The following is a 23,008-nucleotide window of genomic DNA, read 5'->3' on the forward strand; positions in this document are numbered from 1 at the left end:
AACCAAAGGCTTTGTAAGCTTTTTAAAGTTAAAGGAACAAGCTTGTTCTGTGTGTAGGTGCTGAAAGAAAGGGAGAATTACGAGTACAGATTAATGTAAACAACAGCTTTAAATGATAAACTACAGAATATTTGGAGGGCTTAAAGACTAATCGTAAAAGTCTGCTACATTTGTTGATAAAGCCAGAAAATTACAGCCTGTATACATAGATACATATGTATATTCCCCAATTATGCAGTAGGTGGCAGTTAAAAGCTTAGATGAGCTTTGCAGTCGCCATTTAGGCAGTAGCGCCAGCGGAGGCTGGAGTCAGTCCATCCGTAAAGGCATAAAAGAAGGAGGGAGGCTGCGATCAAGCAACGAAAGCATTATCCACGGCCCGGGCACTGGGGAGAGAGCGGGCTCCGGGCAGCGGAGCCGGAGCGCCCAGCCTCCCCGCACACCGCAGGCAGCAGCCGGGGAAGGCAGCAGCCGACGGAGCTGCAGCCCCCGTGGTTAAGACAAGGGGCTCCTTTCTGGTGGAGGAATCCCAGGTCAGAGAGGGGGAAACCGCTGCTGTGATGACAGGCAGAAACTGAGGAGCGTTGGGAGCTTTCTGTCTCTACGCAGGTAAATGTTTTTCCATTGTTTTTCTACTTCACTCTGAACAATGAACATAGTTTTGCATTGACATTAGAAGTCTTTATTTCCTTTGGCCAAAATCCACAGTCCTCAGGCAAAATTTCCACTGAAGTCAACAGAGTTTTGAATGAGTTACGACTGCAAGATTTGATCTAAGCGCGTATCTTATGTAGAGAACGTGGCATGCTATAATCTGGGGCTGACAAGGAAGCCAGAAGCTGGTCATACGCATACTGACCATTTAAGCAACATAATTCTTCCGTGTGCTGGTATGCTGCTAATGACTTCATAACCCTTTTTTTAAACTGTCTTTCATTAAAACTTGGTGTCCTGAATTTTGCCCTAGTTTATACTGCTGCCGTGGCAGTGGTTTGAGTAGAGATTAATTTTTTTTAAATGAAAGCTACATTTTAACTTATGTGATGAAAGAATGCAAAAATGTTGAGTCTGAGTAAAATAACACCAGGTGTTGCTTTCTTTGAATCAAATACAACTTTGCAGCATTCCACTGATAGACAGACAATATTTTATTTGTTCAGTAGATTGTGCCTCTCAATTGAATGAAAGAAAATAAATCATGAAAGGCCATTCTCAAGTGTCTGCAAGTGACTGAATTCAGATTTGATAATATTTCCTCTCTTGCTGTCTTCCCCATAAAATGTGGGTTGCTCTGAATGCTGCAGCACTCAGTCACAGCTGGGTGAGCCCAGAATGGAGCAACAAGATTTGATGTATTTTATTTTCAAAACATTTTTGGCATGTCTTATTTTTGTTGTGTACCTAGTCATACATGAATACGTGTATGCCTGTCTATAAATGCACACACGTATAGGTATGTAATGTGTGCATCTCTATACCTTTCCATGTTAATGAAGTTGTTGTTACTGACTGTTATACCTTTGCCAGGGTTTACAGTTTACTGTATCCAGAATGTTTGTAGGTCTCACAATTTTTAATTCTGGGTCAGAGGGCTATTTTGGCTTCCCCTTCCCACCACCCCACTTCCCCCCCCCCCCGCTCCTTTTTACTTTTCTCACTAATGGACTTCACTCCTGTTCAGGAGCTGCCCCGGGGTCCAGCTGTGCTTACTAAATGCAGTAGTGCCCAATTCTCAGAGAATGACATCCGTGACATCATGCAGGGGCTATGAAATGTGGTAACCCTCCAGGTTTCATGCTCTCTGTCACGCTGTACACCACATTTTTGAGGCTCTTGCCTGAAGAACTGTCCAAACATGGAACAGGTTCAAATACACAGCTGCACATCACTGGCCCCATGGAACTGGGGGAACGATTGCAATGTACAGCTATTTATCTTCATCCCTGGGAAGACAGAAGAACAAATGGGTATCTATGGGCTGTGAATACACTTAGGCTGGAAGGTTTCAAACCATTAGAGCACCAAGGCTCTGAAATTACCTTCTCGTTGAAGTAATAGAAAGAAAAGGCTCTAAATGCCTTTCAGTTGGAGCTTGATGGAAGTGATTATGTGAAATGGTTGCTTGCAATGGCAAAGAATTGGATTTAATAATCCAGAAGGTATCTTTCACTACTAAATACCATTCTTCCTTTTCACTGGAAGTTGCCTGCATTAAAAAGTCTCTTTGCAAATGGGTCAAGGTCTTTGGAAACACAGTTTTCCACACATCTCACATCAGAGTCAAATGAAAGCATATTTCTCTTCTAGGTTGTGCTGCACTGTTGTTTACACCAGCAGACACATAAGCCCCGATAGTCATCAGGCTGAATAATATCCCCTTCTCATAGTGCAGAGCAGAACTCTTTGGAAGATGATTGGAGTTCAGAGGCATGGCTCCTTCTGGCCAAGTGGTCAAGGTTATATTACACCAGCACTGCGGTCTCTTTCGTGCCAACAAAGATAGTGGATAATAACACTACTGATAATGGTGTCCCTAAAGTTGTTACTAGTGCCATTTCTAGCTTCCTTTGAGGATCACCTGATAATTTTCTTTTTGCTAACCAACACACCTGCCCATGTAAAGATTCCACCATCATGTGTGAAAAAAAGAGACTCACACTTTCATTGAGATGGAGTGTGTACTATTGCCTCAAACTTAGCTTATTTTAAAAATCTGCTGGTTCAAAGATGCTCCTACAGAATGACCGCATTCAATTCCATATTCTCTTTTCCTCCACTTCTTTCTCTTTATAACCTGATTCTTTTCTTGTTTTTTTTTTTTTTTTAATGGTTTTGATTTACGTACTACATTGGATTGCTTTCAATTCACACTGTACCTCAGAAACTATTCTGTAATATACAATAACCTGAGTTTGAATGTTCCAGCTCCCACGCTGCGTGTGACTATCAGGCCATTTGTACACTTGAACTGAAACAGTATTCACTGTGGGAGATATGGTTTGTTATCTAGGGCTGATTCCAAATGTTTGTTACTTTCCCCTTATTGCTAGGCCTAATTGAGCAGTTATCAGTATTACACAGAGGAAGAAAAATGGCCATTTTGTAAAACATGAATACATAATATTAGTAATATTACCTTCCCTTTCAAATGAACAATATCTTTAAATGTACCAGGAAAAAAAAAATGGAATTTTTTTTCCATTTGTTATTTTTTACTTTCCACCCAAAGCCTTCTAAGTATCAATGAACAGATACTTTCACTGCATTCTTATTGTTGCCCTAAATTTAAAATGTACATTAAATTATCTTATCTTACTGCTGAAAAGGCAGTGGAAAAGACACACCGAGTGACAATGCAACTGTACGTATGAATTGAAAGAGAGCATACTTTATTTTGCCTTTTTGAGAAAACAAATATTTATTGATTTGTTTTCAACCACAAAATATTGATTACTGTATAACTCTTGAAATGAATATCAAAGGAGGACAAGAGCAAAACGTCCAAAGGGGTGTGTTAAGTCTCTGACAAATGCACTTTCCAACTCACACAGAGGTCAGGAGCACCTCTTCTCGAGCAAATAAATGTGAGTTGAATGTTGGGTTTCTGTATCTGAGATGAAAATCAGTCTGATTTCTCTGACTGTGCAGGGCTGGAGTACACTATGGCAGCAAAAAGCAATCACCCTCACCCTGTCTGCAGGTAATGGAATTGGTTTTAGTTGAATCTGAGTAAGTTTTGAAGTTAATGAAGTTAATACAACCTTTTAGCATCATTTAAACCATGGTTGTAGAAAAGCAGCCATATGAAAAGAATAAATCTGTTCCTGGGCTATAGATATCTCCTTCCCAAAATGTCCAGTAGTTCTGATTTAAAATTAATTTGAAGCTAAGAAAAGGAGACTTACTCTGTTTATTTTTATATTCTTCCTGGAAAATCTAGACTAACAGCTTTTATCTGTTCTGAAAAAATATTTTAAATAATCAAATATTAGCTGCCATCAATTACTAAAATATTGCTGTAAACTCAGATAAAAACATTAGTTTTCCCAATTTGTTCACTCATACATTAAAAAGCTACCATGTGTTACTGAGAAAGTATTTCTTAAACTTTAGAATATTTTTTTTATAATTTTGTCTACTGCTACAAGGAAAAGAAACATGAATTGAGAATAAATTACTTTAAAGGCTAAACCTACCTTTCTTACTTCAGAATAGAAAGTACTGAAAGCTGGGGCAGTGATAAAGATTAGTATGAAATTGCTTTTCTGTTTAAAAATAATTTTAAAAAATCAGTAAGGAAAGTATTCAGTTTTGTGAAAGTGCTGAGATGCAGATTTGCAAACTAATTCTTAAAGAAAATACACTTTAGAGTAAAAAGAAAAATAAACAAAGTTTTCCCCCAAACCATGTTATGATAAATTGCACATCATAGACAGCGAATAGCTTCTTGTGAATGTTTAGAAACTATCAAAAAGCTGTCATTTCTGTATCATATCCCACAGTTATACTTTAGTTGCTGGTTTTCAACCCCTTCTGATTTGCAGAAAATTTTCAGTTGAAGCACAGGCTGTTTTCTAGTGCCTGGAAGCATATTGACAATGGTGTTGCATTACTTAATTACTTGTCAGGCATCCTTCTGGGTCCTGAAACCCACTGCATTAACCTATTCACAAGTTATTGCCCAACAAACCAGTTGCAAAATGTATTATATTGGCTGGTAGAGTCTCTGGAGAACTTACCATGCACAGCTAGGGCAGCAAGACAGATACTGATGTTCTCAGTTTAAGCCACATTGTTTTGAATGGGGTATTATTTGGGCTGCAGAAGAGTATCAGAAGTATTCCAGAGGTCGGGATAGCAACCAAGCTACCCTTTCTAGCCCAGGAAGGAAAATTAATGATAGGAGTTATATTCATAAGAATAGGTCAGAACCCCTTAACCTTTTATAATTCTGTTTCTAGAGAAGATGTGCACCAATTGTCTCAAATTAACATTAAGGAAATGAGCATTACAGTGGAAAAGAAAAAGGGCCACTGGTCTTTGTGCCGTTTCCTCTGCTGACTGGAAACCAGTCTTCCATGGATGCATGGTTCTTCTGACATTTTTATCATAGATCTCACAATACATGGAATTTGACATCCAAAGCCTCTAGAGTCAAATGATTATCTGTGAATTTTTCCTTCTTTTGTTTGTTTGTTTGGTTGATTGGTGGTTTTTTTTTTTAGTGTTTTGTAGGTTTCTAACTTTCTCCATTCAGGAAAACTTAAAAGTCATACCTTTTTCCATAAGATGCAGAATAAAAAGTCAGCTGTTTTGGCTAGTTGACATCTGGAAAAACAGTAGCTCACTACAGCATGTAAAGTAATGTAATTGCCAGAAAGAGTATTCTGCTATTAAAAAACAGAGTGGCTGAAAGGTCAGACTGAGTCTCTGATCCTGCATTTATGAGTGACAAATTCCAGTTAATAACCCTACTGCTCTACCCAAAGGCATAACGTCCTACATGTTGAAAGGCGAGCATGCAACATTGTAAGCTGATCTTTTCATCTTTACTCAGGTAAATTAAATCTATTGAAAACTGAGCAGAACCTACAGTATTTGGTCTGTTAAGCTGGGGAGAAAATAAATAGAAATAAAAATATTAGTCCCATAGGGAGTTGAATACAATGCTGTTATATTGACATTTTGATTTCTATGTGTGAATTCAGGAAGTGGCAACCAGTAGGACACCTGTCCATCCTGGGTAAACTTAGTGTATTATTGCTGTTTCTGCATGAAAGGAAGGGCTTTTTCATGTGGTAAGTATGTTCAATGATGCCGAATCTTGTTTTATGGTAATGTTTCATTAGTACATACCTGTTACTCAAGGGTTAGTTCTGAAAGCTCTTGGGCAACAACAGAGCAAATCATTTAAGTGTACTCCTAATTCTAAAGCTCTTTACTGGATCAAATCCAGCACTTTCTGCATTTTCTGCACCTGAACCGTCAGCAGAGAAGGGAATCCACAGACCCTTCTGCATCCTTCCTCCATTGTCACCAGTCCTGCCTTCTTCTTCAAAAAGCAATGCCACTTTGATTCAGAAATTCATGCTACCTATTGCCCCTGTAGGAAATTCATCTCATTCTCTCCCTTTCTTTTTCTATTTTTTTCTTGCCTAGCAAAACTATTTCTGCCACAATATCTGCTGGCCATATCTTAGCTCAAGAGCTTGTAAAGATTTTCTTACCATGACAACCATGTGTTTGGTTTTTTTTGTTTTACCAAGGGATCTCCTTGATATGATAATTTATAGGACTTCAAACAATTTTGAAAAGGCATTGTTTTGGAAATGAAATTTGCAATATTGGTGTGACGATAGTATGACAATTTGCTAAAGCAGAGCACAACACTGTGACCACAGAACAGAATAGAGGCTGGATTCTACCTCCTTTACATATGGATGTTATTAGGACAATATTCTACTTCTGTCTATAGAGAACAAAACTGTGACAAATTAATCTGAAAGATTCTTGTGCTGTCTGTTAGTCTTCTATGTGAGGCCAGCACTATGAAGGAAATCTGCAAAACTTCTCAGAGAACCTCTCTGAAAAAACTTTCTAAAATTGATATCCTGGCTTAATAACTAGACTGTATCTGTAGTGTAGCATACGCATTTATAATGTTGTGAAGAATCTGTCCCAAAATACAAGAAACACTTTAGCAAACACTGAAAAAATGGAGCAATTTGTATTTTTCTTGCCTTTTCCTTTTTGAGAGATTTGAAAGAAAATACTATGATCACCCGGGCCAAACTCACCTAAAGCACACACTTTGCTGACATTCTGGTCATGCAGGACAGTTTTAGCTTTCTGCTCTGTCTCAGTCCCATCCAGTTTTGTACAGACTGAGCAACTACTTTCATTTCAGTTAGAAAATTATAAATGATGAATTTTATATGCAAATTCAAACATTGTAGAAAGTCTAGCTCTAAACCAGAAACTGTTTCAGTTGAAACAAATTGAATTTGTAGTTTGAATTTGTGCTTCCTTGAGTAAATATCACAACAATGACAATGTGTTAGAGAAAAACAGCAGGTTTATGACATGCAACTTTATTTTTTGTTTCCATAGAAGATGCCTTTTTCTCTGTAATTCAGTCTGGTCTGCTTCCTTCTCACTGATGATATAAAATAGCATTGCTTTTCTCTCAAATTATATATAGTTGAGAACAATTCTCTGTCATTATCTGCCATGGCCTATTATGCCATCCAGTTTTGTATTAACTCTGAAAATAAGTCTGAAACTCCAAAAACTTCTGTTCATTCAGATCTTTTTTGGGCCACACTTGGTGACTTCTACACAGCTCTTAAAGTTAGACTATTAATTTGCTTTCAGTGTCCAATAGTTGAATGCTCTTTGGCCAACATGACTAGTTATATTGAAAATTTCCCATGTCATTTCTAACTCCTGCATCTACCTTGACCTGCCAAAAATTACAGATTTTCTTAATCTTTCCTCCACTGTAAGCAGCCTTTATATCACATGAGTGTTATATATGCAGACTTCAGAAACAATGCTCAATTAGACCACAATTAAGCCCAGATTTAAAAAAAAAAACAAAACAAAAAAACAAAAACCAGAGAAGAAGAATGTACACAATTTAAGCACTTTCTTAAGGACTTTGCTGAACTGGTCATGAGAACAGAGCCTGCCTTCCTTTTGACAATAACGGTGCTTTACATGACACTAACTCAGCTTTCTTTCAGTAAACCAGTACAGTAGTGCTTGGCCATTCAGTGCTGGAAATCTTGAAGTAGATTTAAACTTCACTGATCATGCAGTATCACCATGGTTTTGAAACACCATTCTTCACCATCCTCCAGTGTTCATTGAAATCAGTGTTAATTGGGCAGGATTCAGTGACCAATTGCATAAACTTTGGTCTTTGGAGGGACATCTATCACGAGCTTTTAGACTAATGCAAAAGCCAAGCTATTGCTATGAAACAACAGCAAAACTGGTGCTGGAGTATGAGAAGTTTCTGGAAGCAACTAATTTAACTAATTATCAGCATTTCAGCAGCAGCAGCATAATCATGTTTCCTAAAGCAATGAGATGTTTTTTAGAAAGTTATCATTAGGTGGAACAGCTGTAGGCAAATAATTCTTTTTAGCAATAAACCAAGATACTTTGTTCAAACTTCACTGGAGATAGTGAAAAAACCCAGAGAAATCTTAGGTGAAATGGCTTAATGATACCTGGCACTGCATAAATACCTTGAGCAAAATACAGTAAATTGCTATCATCTTCAAATCCCACTTCACACTATCATGTGAAAGACTTTTTTGCATTTCAAGAATTCCTGGGTTTTTTTGTAGGGAGAAGGTATAATCCAAAATATCTGACACACCTCCCTATATTTTTGGCTTGTAAAGGAATCTTAAAAATTATAATAATTATGAATAAATAATAATTAGCCTGATATTGGTTATGCAACAATCTCTGGGTAGTATCTGCTATACAAAAGTATCAGAGACTTAAATTCAAGTGTGAGGAAGTTACCAAGATATGTATAAACATACTGAAAAAAAGGCATGATGCTGACATAATTTATCAAGCTGAGATTTTGATATGGCAAAGCAAATTCAGGAAGCAGTTTTACTCTAAATGCATCAGATAATTTTAATTACCCTTATTAGTACTGTCAATCCATGCATAGCTACTCATGTTGATGCGACTTTGACTAGTTTTCCTCCTATTTTACGTAAACATGCAAAGCAAAAAGAGGAGGTATTCTGAATGGATACTTATCTGTGGCCAAACCTTTGCTCAAATATCAATGACACAAGCATTAACAGTATGAAAATATTCTTGTCTGTTAACAAAGATGGCAAAACCAACACCTCAATAAAAGCCAAAGCTGACATAAATCAAAAGTGCTACAGCATTTATGCGGTGAAGAAGTCACTATTTACACTAGCTGATCATCAAGAAGCAGACTTTCAAAGACCATTTTGTTCAGCATGGGAATAAAAAAAGTGCTTTCCACGTGGACTAGATCCTGACGTTGCAAGAAAAAAGCTGTTTTAACTGTTATCATTTTGTTTTCAAACATGTTGAACTTTCCATTGATTTGAAAAGACCAAATCAAAGCAAGAAAAAATAAAAAAGAAAAAAAAAATGAAAGAGTGTGTCTTGTCATAAAAGATTAAGATACTGGAAGTAGGAAAATCCTCATTCTTTAAGTCCATGTTCATTGGCAGATATGGTGAAAATACTCCCCGAGAAATGCCTGTTTATATACATTATGGACAGCAAATAAATACTCCTTGCAGAGCTCTGTTTCCCTCTTGCATGTAAATAATGTGTACCTTTTTCACCTTTGATATGGTGAAATGGCCATTAACCTTACACCCATGCTGAAATCCATCTTATCTATAACTACATTTGGTATTACTCTTCACCTTGCACCTTGTATCTTTGCAGAGTGGTGTCATCACTGCATAGCCTGATGGACAGTTAAAGGGACGCAATCTTTTGAACTAAATGCATTGCTTGTACTTTATTGGATTTTCATCATAACAATGACAATATAAGCACACATATCTCCTTAAACTTAAAAAAAACCAAAACCAATCAGTGACTTGCATGAGATGATTTTACCTGAGGAAAAAGAGCTTTCAGGAAATTAATACACAGCATCTCACAATTGCTGTATTGCATATCAGACTGGCATCTCAGTAGCACATCATAAAACCTCAAGAACTGGATTAGTTAAGATGGAATCAAAGCCTCTGGCTCCAGACAGCAAAGGTAGTATCAGGTTTGTTTTTTAAATGAATGCTTCTCTAAAAGATACCGTTTAGCCAAAAAATTTCAAAGAAATTTGCGACCTGTGATATTTCATGGAAGTCTAACAATGCAAACATGATGAAAATCTTTTGCAACTAAACCAAAACTTTGGAAAGATGAGAGAGTGAGCAATTTTTTCTCTACCTACTTTCAAAGTATAGAAACTGGAAGCACTCACCAGTTGTGAGATTCTAATCTCATGTTACTGTAAGGGTAAGTATTCAAGTAGATTAATTTTCAGAAGTTATTTTTCATCGTCTTTATACCTTTTGCCAGTTATTGTGTATGTTATTCATAGCTTAAATGCAAACATAAGAGGCAAGTCATAAAAACAATTGACAGAAAAGTTAGATCATAAAAACCTATTAAAAATAGGACATAACTATGGAGATCCACTGGCTAAATACAGGATCAGTGACATCGATTTAGTAAATGCTAACACACCCACATGTAATTAGTCACCCAAAGAACATTAAGAGTTTTAACTATCAAGTGCATAATCTGTAATGTGAGGTACTTTGTTTAGACATTTTAAATGCATATTTTTGTTATCACTATCTCAGAAAATAACTGTATCCTCCTGTCAGAACAACCCTTCAGTTCTTTTACCTGGCACGTCAGAAACAGCGAGGGAAAGAACGCAGACAGTGTAAAGGTCTGTAGTTAAATTTGAAGTGGAGGCAGCCTTTTGTCCCAGTGAACAGCCCATCAAGCCCACCCACAGCAGCTGAGCTACAGCAACTTGAGCCTTGTGCTAGCAGAGCATCCGCGGAAAACAGAGCTGTCAGCAGAGGTATATGGAGACTCACTAACTTGCTGAACTTTGCAACCAAACAAATAAAAAATGAAGAGTATAGATGTATGTTATGAAAAGTACTTTGCCTTTTTAAGTGAGGAGAGTTTTGTTGAACTGACACTTCAGAGGATGATAGTAAATTTTCACTGATGTAGTTTGTGAAAGTAGCAAAGGCAGCACACGAGGCTTTATTACACACAAACTCAAGAATAAATCAGTTCTAAAGTGTAAAAAGCAACTGCTGTTTTCTATGTGCAGATTATTAAGGTGCACAAGTCCATGGGACCTGATGAGGTGCATCCGCAGGTCTTGAGGGAACTGGTGGATGAAGTGGCCAGGCCACTCTCAGTCATATTTGAGAAGTCCTGGCAGTCTGGCCAAGTTCCCGCCAACTGGAAAAGGGGGAACATAACCCCCATTTTTAAGAAGGGTAAAAAGGAAGACCCAGGGAACTACAGGCAAGTCAGTCTCAACTCCATGCCTGGCAAGATCATGGAGCAGATCCTCCTGGAGACTGTGCTCAGGTACATGGAAGATAAGGAGGAGACTGGTGACAGCCAACATGGCTTCAGTAAGGACAAATCGTGCCTGACAAACTTGGTGGCCTCCTATGATGGGGTTACAGTGTCTGTGGATAAGGGAAGGGCAACTGACATCACCTACCTGGACTTGTGCAAAGCATTTGACACTGTCCTGCACGACATCCTTGTCTCTAAATTGGAGAGACATGGATTCGATGGATGGACCACTCGGTGGATAAGGAATTGGCTGGATGGTCACAGTCAAAGAGTTGTGGTCAACGGCTCAATGTCCAAGTGGAGAACGGTGATGAGTGGCGTCCCTCGGGGGTCAGTACTGGGACCAGCACTGTTTAACATCTGTCGGTGACATGGGCAGTCAGATCGAGTGCACCCTCAGCAACTTTGCCGACGACACCAAGCTGTGTGGTGTGGTCGACACGCTGGAGGGAAGGGATGCCATCCAGAGGGACCTTGACAGGCTGGAGAGGTGGGCCTGTGCGAACCACATGAAGTTCAACAAGGCCAAGTGCAAGGTCCTGTATGTGGGTCAGCGCAATCCCAAGCACGACTGTAGGCTGGGCGAGGAATGGGTTGAAAGCAGCCCTCAGGAGAACGACTTGGGGGTATTGATTGATGAGAAGCTCAACATGAGCCGGCAGTGTGCGCTTGCAGCCCAGAAAGCCAACCGTGTCCTGGGCTGCATCAAAAGAGGTGTGACCAGCAGGTCGAGGGAGGTGATCCTGCCCCTCTACTCTGCTCTTGTGAGACCCCACCTGGAGTACTGTGTCCAGCTCTGGGGGCCCCAATACAGGAGAGACATGGAGCTGTTGGAGAGAGTCCAGAGGAGGGCCACGAAGCTGATCAGAGGGCTGGAGCACCTTTCCTATGAGGACAGGCTGAGAGAGTTGGGCTTGTTCAGCCTGGAGAAGAGAAGGCTCCGGGGAGATCTAATTGTGGCTTACCAGTACCTGAAGGGGCCTACAGGAAAGATGGTGAGGGACTGTTTATCAGGGCATGTAGTGACAGGACAAGGGGTAATGGGTTTAAGTTGAAGGAGGGTCAATTTAGATTAGATGTTAGAAAGAAATTCTTTATTGTAAGGGTGCTGAGGTACTGGAACAGGTTGCCCAGAGAGGTTGTGGATGCCCCATCCCTGGAAATGTTCAAGGCCAGGTTGGATGGGGCTTTGGGCAATGTGGTCTGGTGGAGGGTGTCCCTGGCCATGGCAGGGGGGTTGGAAGTAGATGATCTTTGAGGTTCCTTCCAACCCAAACCATTCTATGATTCTGTGATTCTATGATTCTACGATAAAACAGGTTCTCAAAGTATGAATCAGAGAGGATATTGTACATCTTGAAAAGTCAGACTTCTTTCAAGTCAATTTTTCCATACCCGCATTGGCCAGAATATTGAAAGCTGATGAAACAATCTGGCGCTTTATTTTGTCCTGTTGTGTGTTTTAGTTAATGTATTTTAAGACAAAGAAAAATCAATGCACTAATAGGACAGTATGAAAAACATTAACAAATGGACAATTAGGTGCAAGTGCATCACAGTCACACAAAATGATTTTCACTGCAGGAGAATTCCAGACCAGATCCACGCAGAGAATACAACCACATGGTAAGAATTATTTAGGCAAGCCTTTCTTGGGTGCGATCAAAAAGCCTTGCATGAGCTTTTTTGTTTTGTTTGCTCCCAGCTCCTGAGCAGGACAAAAAATTAAGTAAGCTGTATTTTTTATCTTGGTAAAACTGAGGTTCTTTAGGACTAACAGACCTGCATGTGGGACAGACTAAACAGCAGCTAAGGTTGCTGCTCCTTTGCAGCAATCCAGGCTGGGGAGCAGCTCTGTGGAGAAGACTGTGGGACCATGGTGGGCAGCGAGCTGGGCATGGCCAGCAGCGGCCCTGGCTGCAACGAAGACCCACCATGTCGTGGGCTGCATGCACAGGAGCATGGCCAGTCGGTCGAGGGAAGTGATAATCCCCCTCTGCTCAGGACTCATGAGATAACAGCTATGTAGTTTGTCCGGTTTTGGCATCCCCGGTAGAGGAAACACATCAGTAAACTGGAGCAGGTTCAGATGGGGGCACCGGGGGCACCGAGGTGTCCAGGGCTGCAGCACTGTCCTGCCCTGCAGGCTGGGGGACCAGGGCTGGCTCAGCCTGGAGAAGGCACAGTTCGGGGGGGCCAAACATCAGCCCCTAAAACCTACAGGAAAGCCATTGAGAAGATGGAGGCAAACTTCACAGCAATGGATGGTGTGAGGAGACACAACAGCTATGATTTGAAACACAAATAGTTCAGACAGAATATAAGGGAGAGAAAATCGTACTGAGGGTAATTTAGCAGGGAAGCAGGTTGAGAGAGGCTGTGGGAAATGCTGGAGGTTTTTGAACCCTGACAGGACAGAACAACCTTGTCTGGGCTCATGGCTGACCCTGCTGTGACCAGAGACCTCTTCAGGTTCCTTCCAGCCTTACTTATCCTGTGATTCTATGGTGATTTCTAAAGACAGTCTGCAAAACTGCCCTAAGCAATAGCTGTGCTTTTCTTACCACTGTAAAGTTTTTTGATTGTCTAATGTGAAACTGTTATACAATTGTATTGGGTTTGCATGGCAAGGTTTTGGTAGGAGGAGGTGCTACAGGGGTGGCTTCTGTGAGAAGCTGCCAGAAGCTTCCCCTGTGTCTGACAGAGCCAATGCCAGCCGGCTCCAAGACGGACCCACCGCTGGCCAAGGCTGAGCTAATCAAGGACAATGATAGTGCCTCTGGGATAATTTACTTAAGATGAGGAAAAAGTTGCTGTGTATCAACAGTTGGAGAAAGGAGTGAGAAGATGTGAGGAACAGCTCTGTGGACACCAAGGTCAGTGCAGAAGGAGGGGCAGGAGGTGCTCCAGACACCGGAGCAGAGATCCCCCTGCAGCCTGTGGTGAAGACCATGTTGAAGCAGGCTGTCCCCCTGCAGCCCATGGAGGAAGGATGAGGGGGTGTAGAGATTCCACCTGCAGCCTGTGGAGGACCCCACGCTGGAGCAGGTGGATGCTTGAAGTTGAGCCCAGGAAGAAGGGAGGGGTGGGGTGGGGGGATGTTTTAAGATTTGGTTTTATTTCTCATCACTCTACTCTGATTTGATTGGTAATAAATTAAACTAATTTCCCCAAGTAGAGTCTGTTCTGCCCGTGACAGTAATTGGTGAGTGATCTCTCCCTGCCCTTATCTCCACCCGCGAGCCTTTCGTTATATTTTCTCTCCCCTGTGCAGCTGAGGAGGGCAGTGATAGAGCGGCTTTGGGGGGCACCTGCCCTCCAGCCAGGGTCAACCCACCACAACAATGTAAGCCCATTAATTCCAGGTTTTTTCCACTACAGATGTACACTCTCCCTCTTTGCAACAACTTACTATGTATTTGAAGACTGTTACCGTGCCATTTCAGGTTCCCTTAGAAACTTTTCAGATGCTTAATACTTCATGCCATTAAGTGCCGCATTTCAATTTGTCCTAACTTTTGTGCAATGATATGTGCCAGTTTTCCTGGAGATTTCCGAGTATGCTTAAAGCATGAAGTTTAATCTAGCAGGAGTACACTCAGCTAGCTTTTAAATTTTATTTCTCTACTCCATATTTCACTGATTTTCATAATGAAAATTTTCATAGTGCATTTTTTCTCATGATCCCATAGTTCCTAGGCCACACATTATCTGATTGTGAAACGCTTAAGCCGCTTCTGGGGTGAAACAGATGTTTTTCTCCCTTGCCTTTTTGCTCACAAAAATTATTAAACTGTAATTCTTATGGTAGCTCATTCTGTGCAGTCACCCATGACTCTAAGCTCTACGACTGTTTTGAATTTGCATGTTTGCAGCTCTTAGGTACAGGTTTATTCTCAGTGAAACAGTGTCCCGCTAGATTCCTCTGTTCTCATTTCCTGCTATCCGCTTTAGGTTTTTTTGTCTTCTCAACAGCGTGAGCTGCTTGCCCATTTTCCTTGTTCCTCAGAGGGTTTTCCCTTTTATATAAACACATACATCAGTGTTTTCTGAGACTACTCGTCTTTCCGTCCCTTGAATACTGCTGTCAGAGAGAAACAATTTTGCTTCAGTGCCTCAGGATGAACACTCTTATTTATCAGTCTTCTCCTATATTTAAACAGGTATCTGAGAGTGACAGTGACTGCAGCGTAGGAGCGATGGAAGGGGTGAGGCTGCCTTCTGCCTGAAGCCAGGCTGGGCAGGCAGGCCTGTGACAGCTCTCCAGTTTGTCTCAGGATCAGCATCCCCAGTTAACTGCATGGGTTATTCTGCCTACGGTGTGGCAGATGAGGAAGTACAACTCCTTCGTCCAACACATTATGTAAAGACAGATGTTTTCAGCTTACTTAGACGTTAGAATTAGGACAGAATAGGATGCTCTGGACAAGAAGGATAACAAAATCAGAGTATGCTTGAACAGCAAAATGAAGACTAGTGAAGCATGGGTAACCATAGCTTTAATCTAATTGGTACAGGCAGCAACAGCATCAAAGATGCAGAAGAACAAAATTCAGTGTGGGCTGGCAACTGGGTAAGGTCAGGGGGGCATCCACTCACATCCATACCTCTACAGGATCACTTCTATTCCCCTGCACTAGACAGGTAAAGAATAACTTAAAATCTTGCCCCACAATGCAATCACTCCTGCTGCTGCAATGAAGAAATAGCTTGAAGGCTTTCCTTATTGAGTAAGAAATCCCTTTGGGTTGTTCTGGATTAGCTGCTACCCAGGCAACATTACAACATGCAATTCAATCACCTGGCACCATTAGGGCACTTGGACAAGGTTCCCTATTAAATTAGCCCATTTTCCTAAGAACAAACATAGGTGCAGCAAATTTTGCAGTTTGTTCCACACGTACTTTTTATATATCTAGTTTTGATCTGAAAAGTAACAATATCCTAGACTATCTTCAGCTTCTGGGGTTCAATTTTTTAGTGTTTAATTGCTTAAATCTCACTAAATATAAAAAGAGACTTATGTATGCTGCGTACCTGATGAGCTACTACTGATGAGAGAACAAATCCATCTCCATGTTTATTTTAATGAATTCTAAAACAACTACAGCTTGCAACCCTGTGAAACCTCTACCATTTCTGTTATTTAACAGTGATGACAATTTTTGTGGCCCTGCTGTTTACAGACAGGTTTTGTCAAGGGGAACTGACTTCAGGGATCACAGAGTTTTGTCACCTTTGACATATGCATTTGCCAACCTCGACAACGTAAGCCACTTTTACAAATGTTGTGAAGACGTCTGCATAACCTTTCTGATAAGTGTAGCACGTTTGCAGTGAAATGTCATCTGCTGCGAAATAAAGAATAGAATGAAAAGGCAGACTGAACATGAAGAATCTCTGTTTACCAAAATGTGCTCTTTGACCTGAAATGCAAGTGGAAAGACCTATTGAAGTGGGGCACACGGTCCCAGAGTTAGAAACAAAGCATACTTGGTGCTATTGCTGAATAAGCTACAAATATGTCTTAGATGTCACTCAGGAGTGTTGTCCAGTTGTAGTGGAGATAAATTCCCTAACTACTGAAGAGATGGCATGTTTAGAATATCTGACTGTCATACATGTGTATACTGGTGCGTTTCAGCAGTGACTGGGGAGGAGACTTGTTCTAGAGACAGCAGAGTAATTCAGTTTCTACAATTTGTTTGGGCCTGGAACCTTGCTGAAATACCATTTCCCAAATGCAGATTTTTATTTCTGGGGATATTAGTCCAGAAGAAAGAATACTGAAACTCACAATGTTAAATTAACTTAAGTCATGAAGTGATGAAGATCGTCTTTTGTTGCCATTTGCTGGATTGCAAATACTAAATTACTATTGAAATAAATCATTCTGTAACCCACTGCAAGTCTTCTCAAATTATTACAACTAGTATGCCATCACTTATACCACATTCTTTTCTCTCATTGGGAAAGATATCACAAAGTGCACTCTGGACATGTACCTGTATTAATGTCTGCCTTGTTGTTTTTGTCATTTTCTTTCCTAGACTTTTCCCCCTAGCTGAACAACAGACACCCCGAGAAACATGCCTGAGCAAAGCAATGATTACAGGGTTGTTGTGTTTGGAGCTGGAGGAGTAGGCAAAAGTTCTTTGGTCTTGAGATTTGTGAAGGGCACTTTCAGAGAGAGCTACATCCCTACCATCGAAGACACCTATCGGCAGGTGATCAGCTGTGATAAGAGCATATGCACTTTGCAGATAACTGACACTACAGGGAGCCATCAGTTTCCAGCCATGCAACGTCTTTCTATTTCTAAAGGACATGCTTTCATTTTGGTTTACTCTATCACCAGCCGACAGTCCTTGGAGGAACTCAAACCGATCTATGAACAAATATGTCAGATTAAAGGAGACGTAGAAAACATTCCCATAATGCTGGTGGGGAACAAAAATGATGAGAACCAAAATCGAGAGGTGGACAGCAGCGAAGGGGAAGCCATGGCTAAGAAGTGGAAATGTGCCTTCATGGAGACCTCTGCCAAGCTGAACCACAATGTGAAAGAGTTATTCCAAGAATTGCTAAACCTAGAGAAACGCAGGACTGTGAGTTTACAGATTGATGGCAAAAAAAGCAAGCAGCAGAAAAGGAAAGAGAAGCTGAAAGGCAAATGTGTGGTGATGTGAAATTACACTGTCCAAAGTCAGTCATGCAGTCTCATCTGTCTGGTAATACTCATGTAAAACCTATAGACAGCAAACAACCATGCAAGACCCTATTCATTAGTACCTGTTTCAAAAGAAATATTTGGAAGTTGAAAAAAATGAGTTGCTGTGGTTGCTATGAAAAAAGCCAACAATTAGAAAATCATGTACTCTAGCTATCAGCGAAAAAAACCAGGAAAAAAGAAAGATGGACCGGGATATCTAATTTTGTAATTTACAGAAGAAGTGAAATTTCATCATTAGCATAATGTGAAAAATTTTGGAAAGTCAATTTCATATTATTTACATTTGCACATAACTGCTAGAGAAGACAATGTATAATGTTAGAAGAAAAACAAAGAAATGGCCGTGAAGAAACCTAGAACCATATAAATGCATGCTGGATGGCATTATCACATCCGTGATAATGATAATGCTGTGGACAAATAATTCATCGCAATTTTCATTACTGACTGGTGGGGCAGTGTGCATAAAGGTAGTCTCAAATTTGCCAAATAAATGAGCTATTTCACACTGAAAGGAAGTGTGGGGGCAGCACAGTTAAAAGGAACAGATATTCTCTCTACCCCCCAGCATGAGATTTCTTTCTAGTATGATGTAGTGTTTGAACTGAAGGATGAGCAAAAGCCATTCCCTGTAGGAGAGACAGAGATCATCTCCTTTTCAGCCATCCACTGTAGGAGAGAGACAGAGATCATCTCCTTTTCTGGACCCATCGCTTCAAGAATGACCTGTGCTTCTGGCCCCAATATATTCCAGAAGAGCAGATGCCTTCTGTTCTGCCTGTGGAGAACATCAGATTGTATAAAAATGGTGTACATACACAAACAGAAAGCTTCCCCAGGGAGGACTGGCTGGGGAGTCCCCTACAAAAGCCTCTGTGGGAAAGGCTCAGTTCAAATGCTGCTGATGGTTAAATGAACACACGATGTGTGATTAGTGAATGAACGGAAAGTCTATTGAACTGGTGGTACCCTTGGAGAGGTGTTGGTGTAGTATACAAAGCTTTTATTCAAATTGCTAGATTAGCTGAGTGAAACTTCTTTGCATTACTATAGTCCAATTAGAATGGTTTTGCATTCATGCACTACTAGATCCATTGCCTTTATATTGTCTGAAGGGTTTTGTATTTACCATTTAAACTCATGATTTGAACTGCTGTGACTATTTATGCAACCAAATCCTATATCTGGAGTTAGAGCACACAAGAGTGTCTTAAGAGAAGATTTGCTGGGATAAGTACTACAGGATTTGGCATATTAACAGTTGAAGTCAGTACTTTGTTATAATGCAATATGAAGTTCAGAATAGAAAAAAAAAGTGGTTTAAACCACTCTGTCGGGGAAACTGCTCTTCTCAAAACCTTTGGAAGAGGAAACAGTGTACAAAATGTGTGCTTTTCTGGATCTCTCTCCAAAGGTTTTTTTAAAAACTAATAGGCATAAGTAAAGTATGTATCCTACTGATAACAAAGACCATCTAAGCTAGAAGCAGCACATACATTTTTAAAGGACACATGAAAATTGTATAAGCTACAGTACTAGTAATATTAGTATGCATGCTGTTGCATTATAATTGTCTTCTAGGAGCTGTTCAAATGCAGTATTTGCATTAAAAATTGTTACCTTGTTCCTCTTGGAGTTGTCGCTTGCTTACTGTCCACCTTTAAAGCAAAAGTGCAGACATATCACAGGTAGAGTGATAGTGTACATTTCTTTGAGCAAGAATTGCTATTAGCACTGTCTAGAAAGGAGCACAACTTTTGTCATTCACTCAGAAGAAATTCTGGTACCATTAAAATCAAGCGTAAAAGTCCCACTGATTTCAAAGAAGAGAGAATTCTGTGTGTTTACTTCATTGCGTTAGAAGAGAAAATTGGAGAGGACATGAAAAAAAGTTAAAGCTTTTCCTTAACAATAAGTTCCTGGCTCTTGCACGATGCTTCTTCTCTATAAATCTCAAAGTATTTTACAAAATGGACTGCATCATTGTCTTAACTGCTCAGGCGGTGAAACTGAGGCACAAAGAGAGGAAGCGTCAGCACATCAGCTGCCCAGCAGGCTAGTGGCAGACCCAGGAACAACAGCAGATCTCCTCAGTCCCAGTCCAGTGCTCACTCTGCGTTTGGTCAGACTGTCTCTTCACGTTCTTAAATAGTTTCTAGAACACATAAAGAAACCTGGTATGGCTTATACAGCTAAATGCATCTTTTTCTGGTCAGTTTGTCAATAGATCAATCAGTATTTCCAGATCAGGTGTGCAAAACTTTTAAAACCACTACGTTTAGTAAGACTTTTATAAATGTTTATACATCTACTCTGTAAGCAAATGCCTGATGAATCTCATCTTCACAGCATTGGATTCCGCTAATGAAACTGGAAAATCAAAAGAATGATCACACTTAAGGAGTAATGAGTCACCTACAGAGGTCAGCAGTACAGACATCTTAACACGTTGGTGCCAAAGGTCGTCATGCATGGTACATGCCTAAGCAGCCAGCATGGAATAATGGTAGAAACTCAAAGAAAAAAAAGGCCATATAAAGACATAGGTCCTTTTAACATTATTACTTTAACTGGAGGAATTATTTACATAGAAAAGAATCTTTTAGATGTAAAATATAGGGGATTTAAATTACTCAAACTGTTATGACTGCAAGGATATTACAGGCCGAAATTCGGCCCTGGACTTTTTTTTTTGAATGTGCCTCATAGCAATAAAAGAGTAATTGTATGGAAAGGTGGAAATAAAACAAGTAGCTGCCAGTTGTGAGGCTGAGGACCATTTCCTTTAATTCCCACTTGATTCCTCACCTGCTATGTAATAAGCAATGAATTATTTCATGGACTTGCAAGGCCAGTATGGAAGCAATATTACTCATGGACCACAGACTCAAAAACCCCCATATTTTATACCCTTTCATTGTCACCCTAGTTTATACTACTAGATTTTACATATCTTACATACTTATTACTCATACATTTTATTTTTTTTAATACAGGAAAAAACTTTAAGGTAAATAAAGAAAATATACAGCTTTATTATATTTTGTGTTTTATCTCGGAATGTGTTATCAGTATAATAAACTCTTTAAAATATATTAAAAAAAAAGACGTATTTAAAACACGTAAGATCTACAGTGAATTTTAGCACCCAGAAAACATGATCTAGACAAAATGACTCTTTGCAACGCATGACTTTTATATGTATATATGAAATATTAAGCTATATGATTATCATGAATATGTGTTGTTGCAATTTCATTAGCTAATATTTTATTCAAAAACTCTGGATATGAAGTCATTTGTGCCTACAAGTTTCTATGTTTCTGGTGATGTTCTGAACATACAAAATAAAGTTTTAAATGGAAACACAAGTTTGGAAGAAGCCTTGTTGGTGCCTGCATTGTGTTTGTTTCATAAGCATATTGAGTATGTATTTTTTAAAAGTTGTAAAGGCAATTCTCTAAATCAAAATAGATTATTACATGTTAGGCAGTGCCTGAAGTCTTCAACTATACAAATCAGACTCCCGAAAAGTACTGAGAGAACTGGAGCAGTATTATCTAATATTTACCTTCCTTTTATTACACTTTGGCGAACACCTCCACTTTCAAAGCAATCTACCTTCATAAAACACAGATTATCAGTGGGTGTTCCTTTTGGCCATCAAAAAGCAAAATAGTTCTGAAGTTAGTCTATATTTTATTATTTACCTTAAAATAATGACAGATAAACTTGGTGCTTGTGCAAAATTGAAACTTACCTTATGGATCCTGCTATTCCTCCTAATTTCTACCATCTCCTGATGTTTTTGCAAAATTTCCTAGTACTGCATATTATATTACCACCTGTTGCAAAAAAATGTTGAATATAATACTTTAACACTTCTTGCAATTCAGAAGATTTTGTAACAGTTGTTCAGTTAAATAATCATTTGTGTATGTAAGCAAAAATTCATACTCAACAGAGGGACAGATCAACAAACAAACTTGAATACTTCAACACATTGGTAGGCATTTGAACCAGTGATGAAATAGAGAGTATTGAGTGCAAGTTTCATATCACTGTGAAGTAATTGGACATGGCATTCCACAAAGTTTTTTATTTTTAGTAAAAGACACCGCATAACTCCTAATAATTCCTATTATTCATTTTTTATTCTAATACACCATCATTTTCTATGCTTGGTCCTGATTCTGACACAGCCTACTGTGGAACAGTGGATGTGCCAAGTCAGTATCCTGGGGTTTGCACAATATAGTCAGTATTTAGTTTATAGATATTTGCCCTATCATATTCCACAGAAACACCACAAGTATTACAAAATTTGCCTGCCTCTAAATTTTTTGTCATTGGTTACATGTGAATTGGTTGTGAATACAAACTTGTCACATTTAGTTGACTGGCATTTTAACCGGTGTTTAACTGGCATGCCCCACCCACCTTCTGTGTACATTTTCTAATTAATCCACAAGGTTATTTCATGTAGCCGATGGTTTCTGAAGTCCAGCTGGACTAAAACTGCAAGGAGAGGGATAGCAGAGCTTAAGCACCTTTGAAATTATGTAGGATACAGACTCTTCTCTAAATTAACCAGAGGAATATGAGGTTTAGAGAAAGCATTAAGCCTCTTCTGTTTCATGCAGTTTACCTTGATTGAGTCAGAGTAGACCTATTGAAAATCAAAATGGAACTGAAGTGCAAAGGAACATTTGTTGTTCAGTCAGATGTATTTATTCCTTATTCAGATGCCAAGAAGTGGCCCGCAATGGATCCTACAAGTGCATATCTATCCTGATGCTCTGAAAGCTGTGATTGACAATGTCTGCCACATGGAAGCCGCCATTGCATTTGTATTCATTTCAACAGAAAAAAAGCAGGAAATAAAGAAGCAGAAGAGGTGTTTTTCCATAAGGGGTGTATGGGGTTGGTTTTTTCCATACATAAGAGAAGAAAGATCATTTTTCATTAGCTTTCAGAGAAAGATGGGGAGAGCACTTACATGCCAATCACTCTAACATATATCTGCTTTACAGCAGCTTTTGCTCAGTGCTGTTGTAAAGATCCTTTGGCTCTTATAATTCCATTCCTTATTTGGTTCAGTTCCTGCTGCTGGTCAGCTTGGTCCTTAAA

The 23,008-nt window shown here is 39.6% G+C and overlaps 1 protein-coding gene across 1 annotated transcript; it reads left to right on the forward strand.

Moving 5' to 3' along the window:
* The first annotated feature begins 287 nt into the window (after positions 1 to 287).
* On the forward strand, positions 288 to 18,532 carry DIRAS2 (DIRAS family GTPase 2). Its single transcript, XM_075741279.1, has 2 exons — positions 288 to 609; positions 17,196 to 18,532. Exon 2 carries the CDS (start codon positions 17,235 to 17,237, stop codon positions 17,832 to 17,834), a length of 600 nt encoding a protein of 199 aa, XP_075597394.1. The 5' UTR covers positions 288 to 609; positions 17,196 to 17,234; the 3' UTR covers positions 17,835 to 18,532.
* Positions 18,533 to 23,008: the final 4,476 nt, after the last annotated feature.

The sequence above is a fragment of the Balearica regulorum genome, chromosome Z (genome assembly GCF_011004875.1).
Source record: "Balearica regulorum gibbericeps isolate bBalReg1 chromosome Z, bBalReg1.pri, whole genome shotgun sequence".
Lineage (NCBI taxonomy): Eukaryota > Metazoa > Chordata > Aves > Gruiformes > Gruidae > Balearica > Balearica regulorum.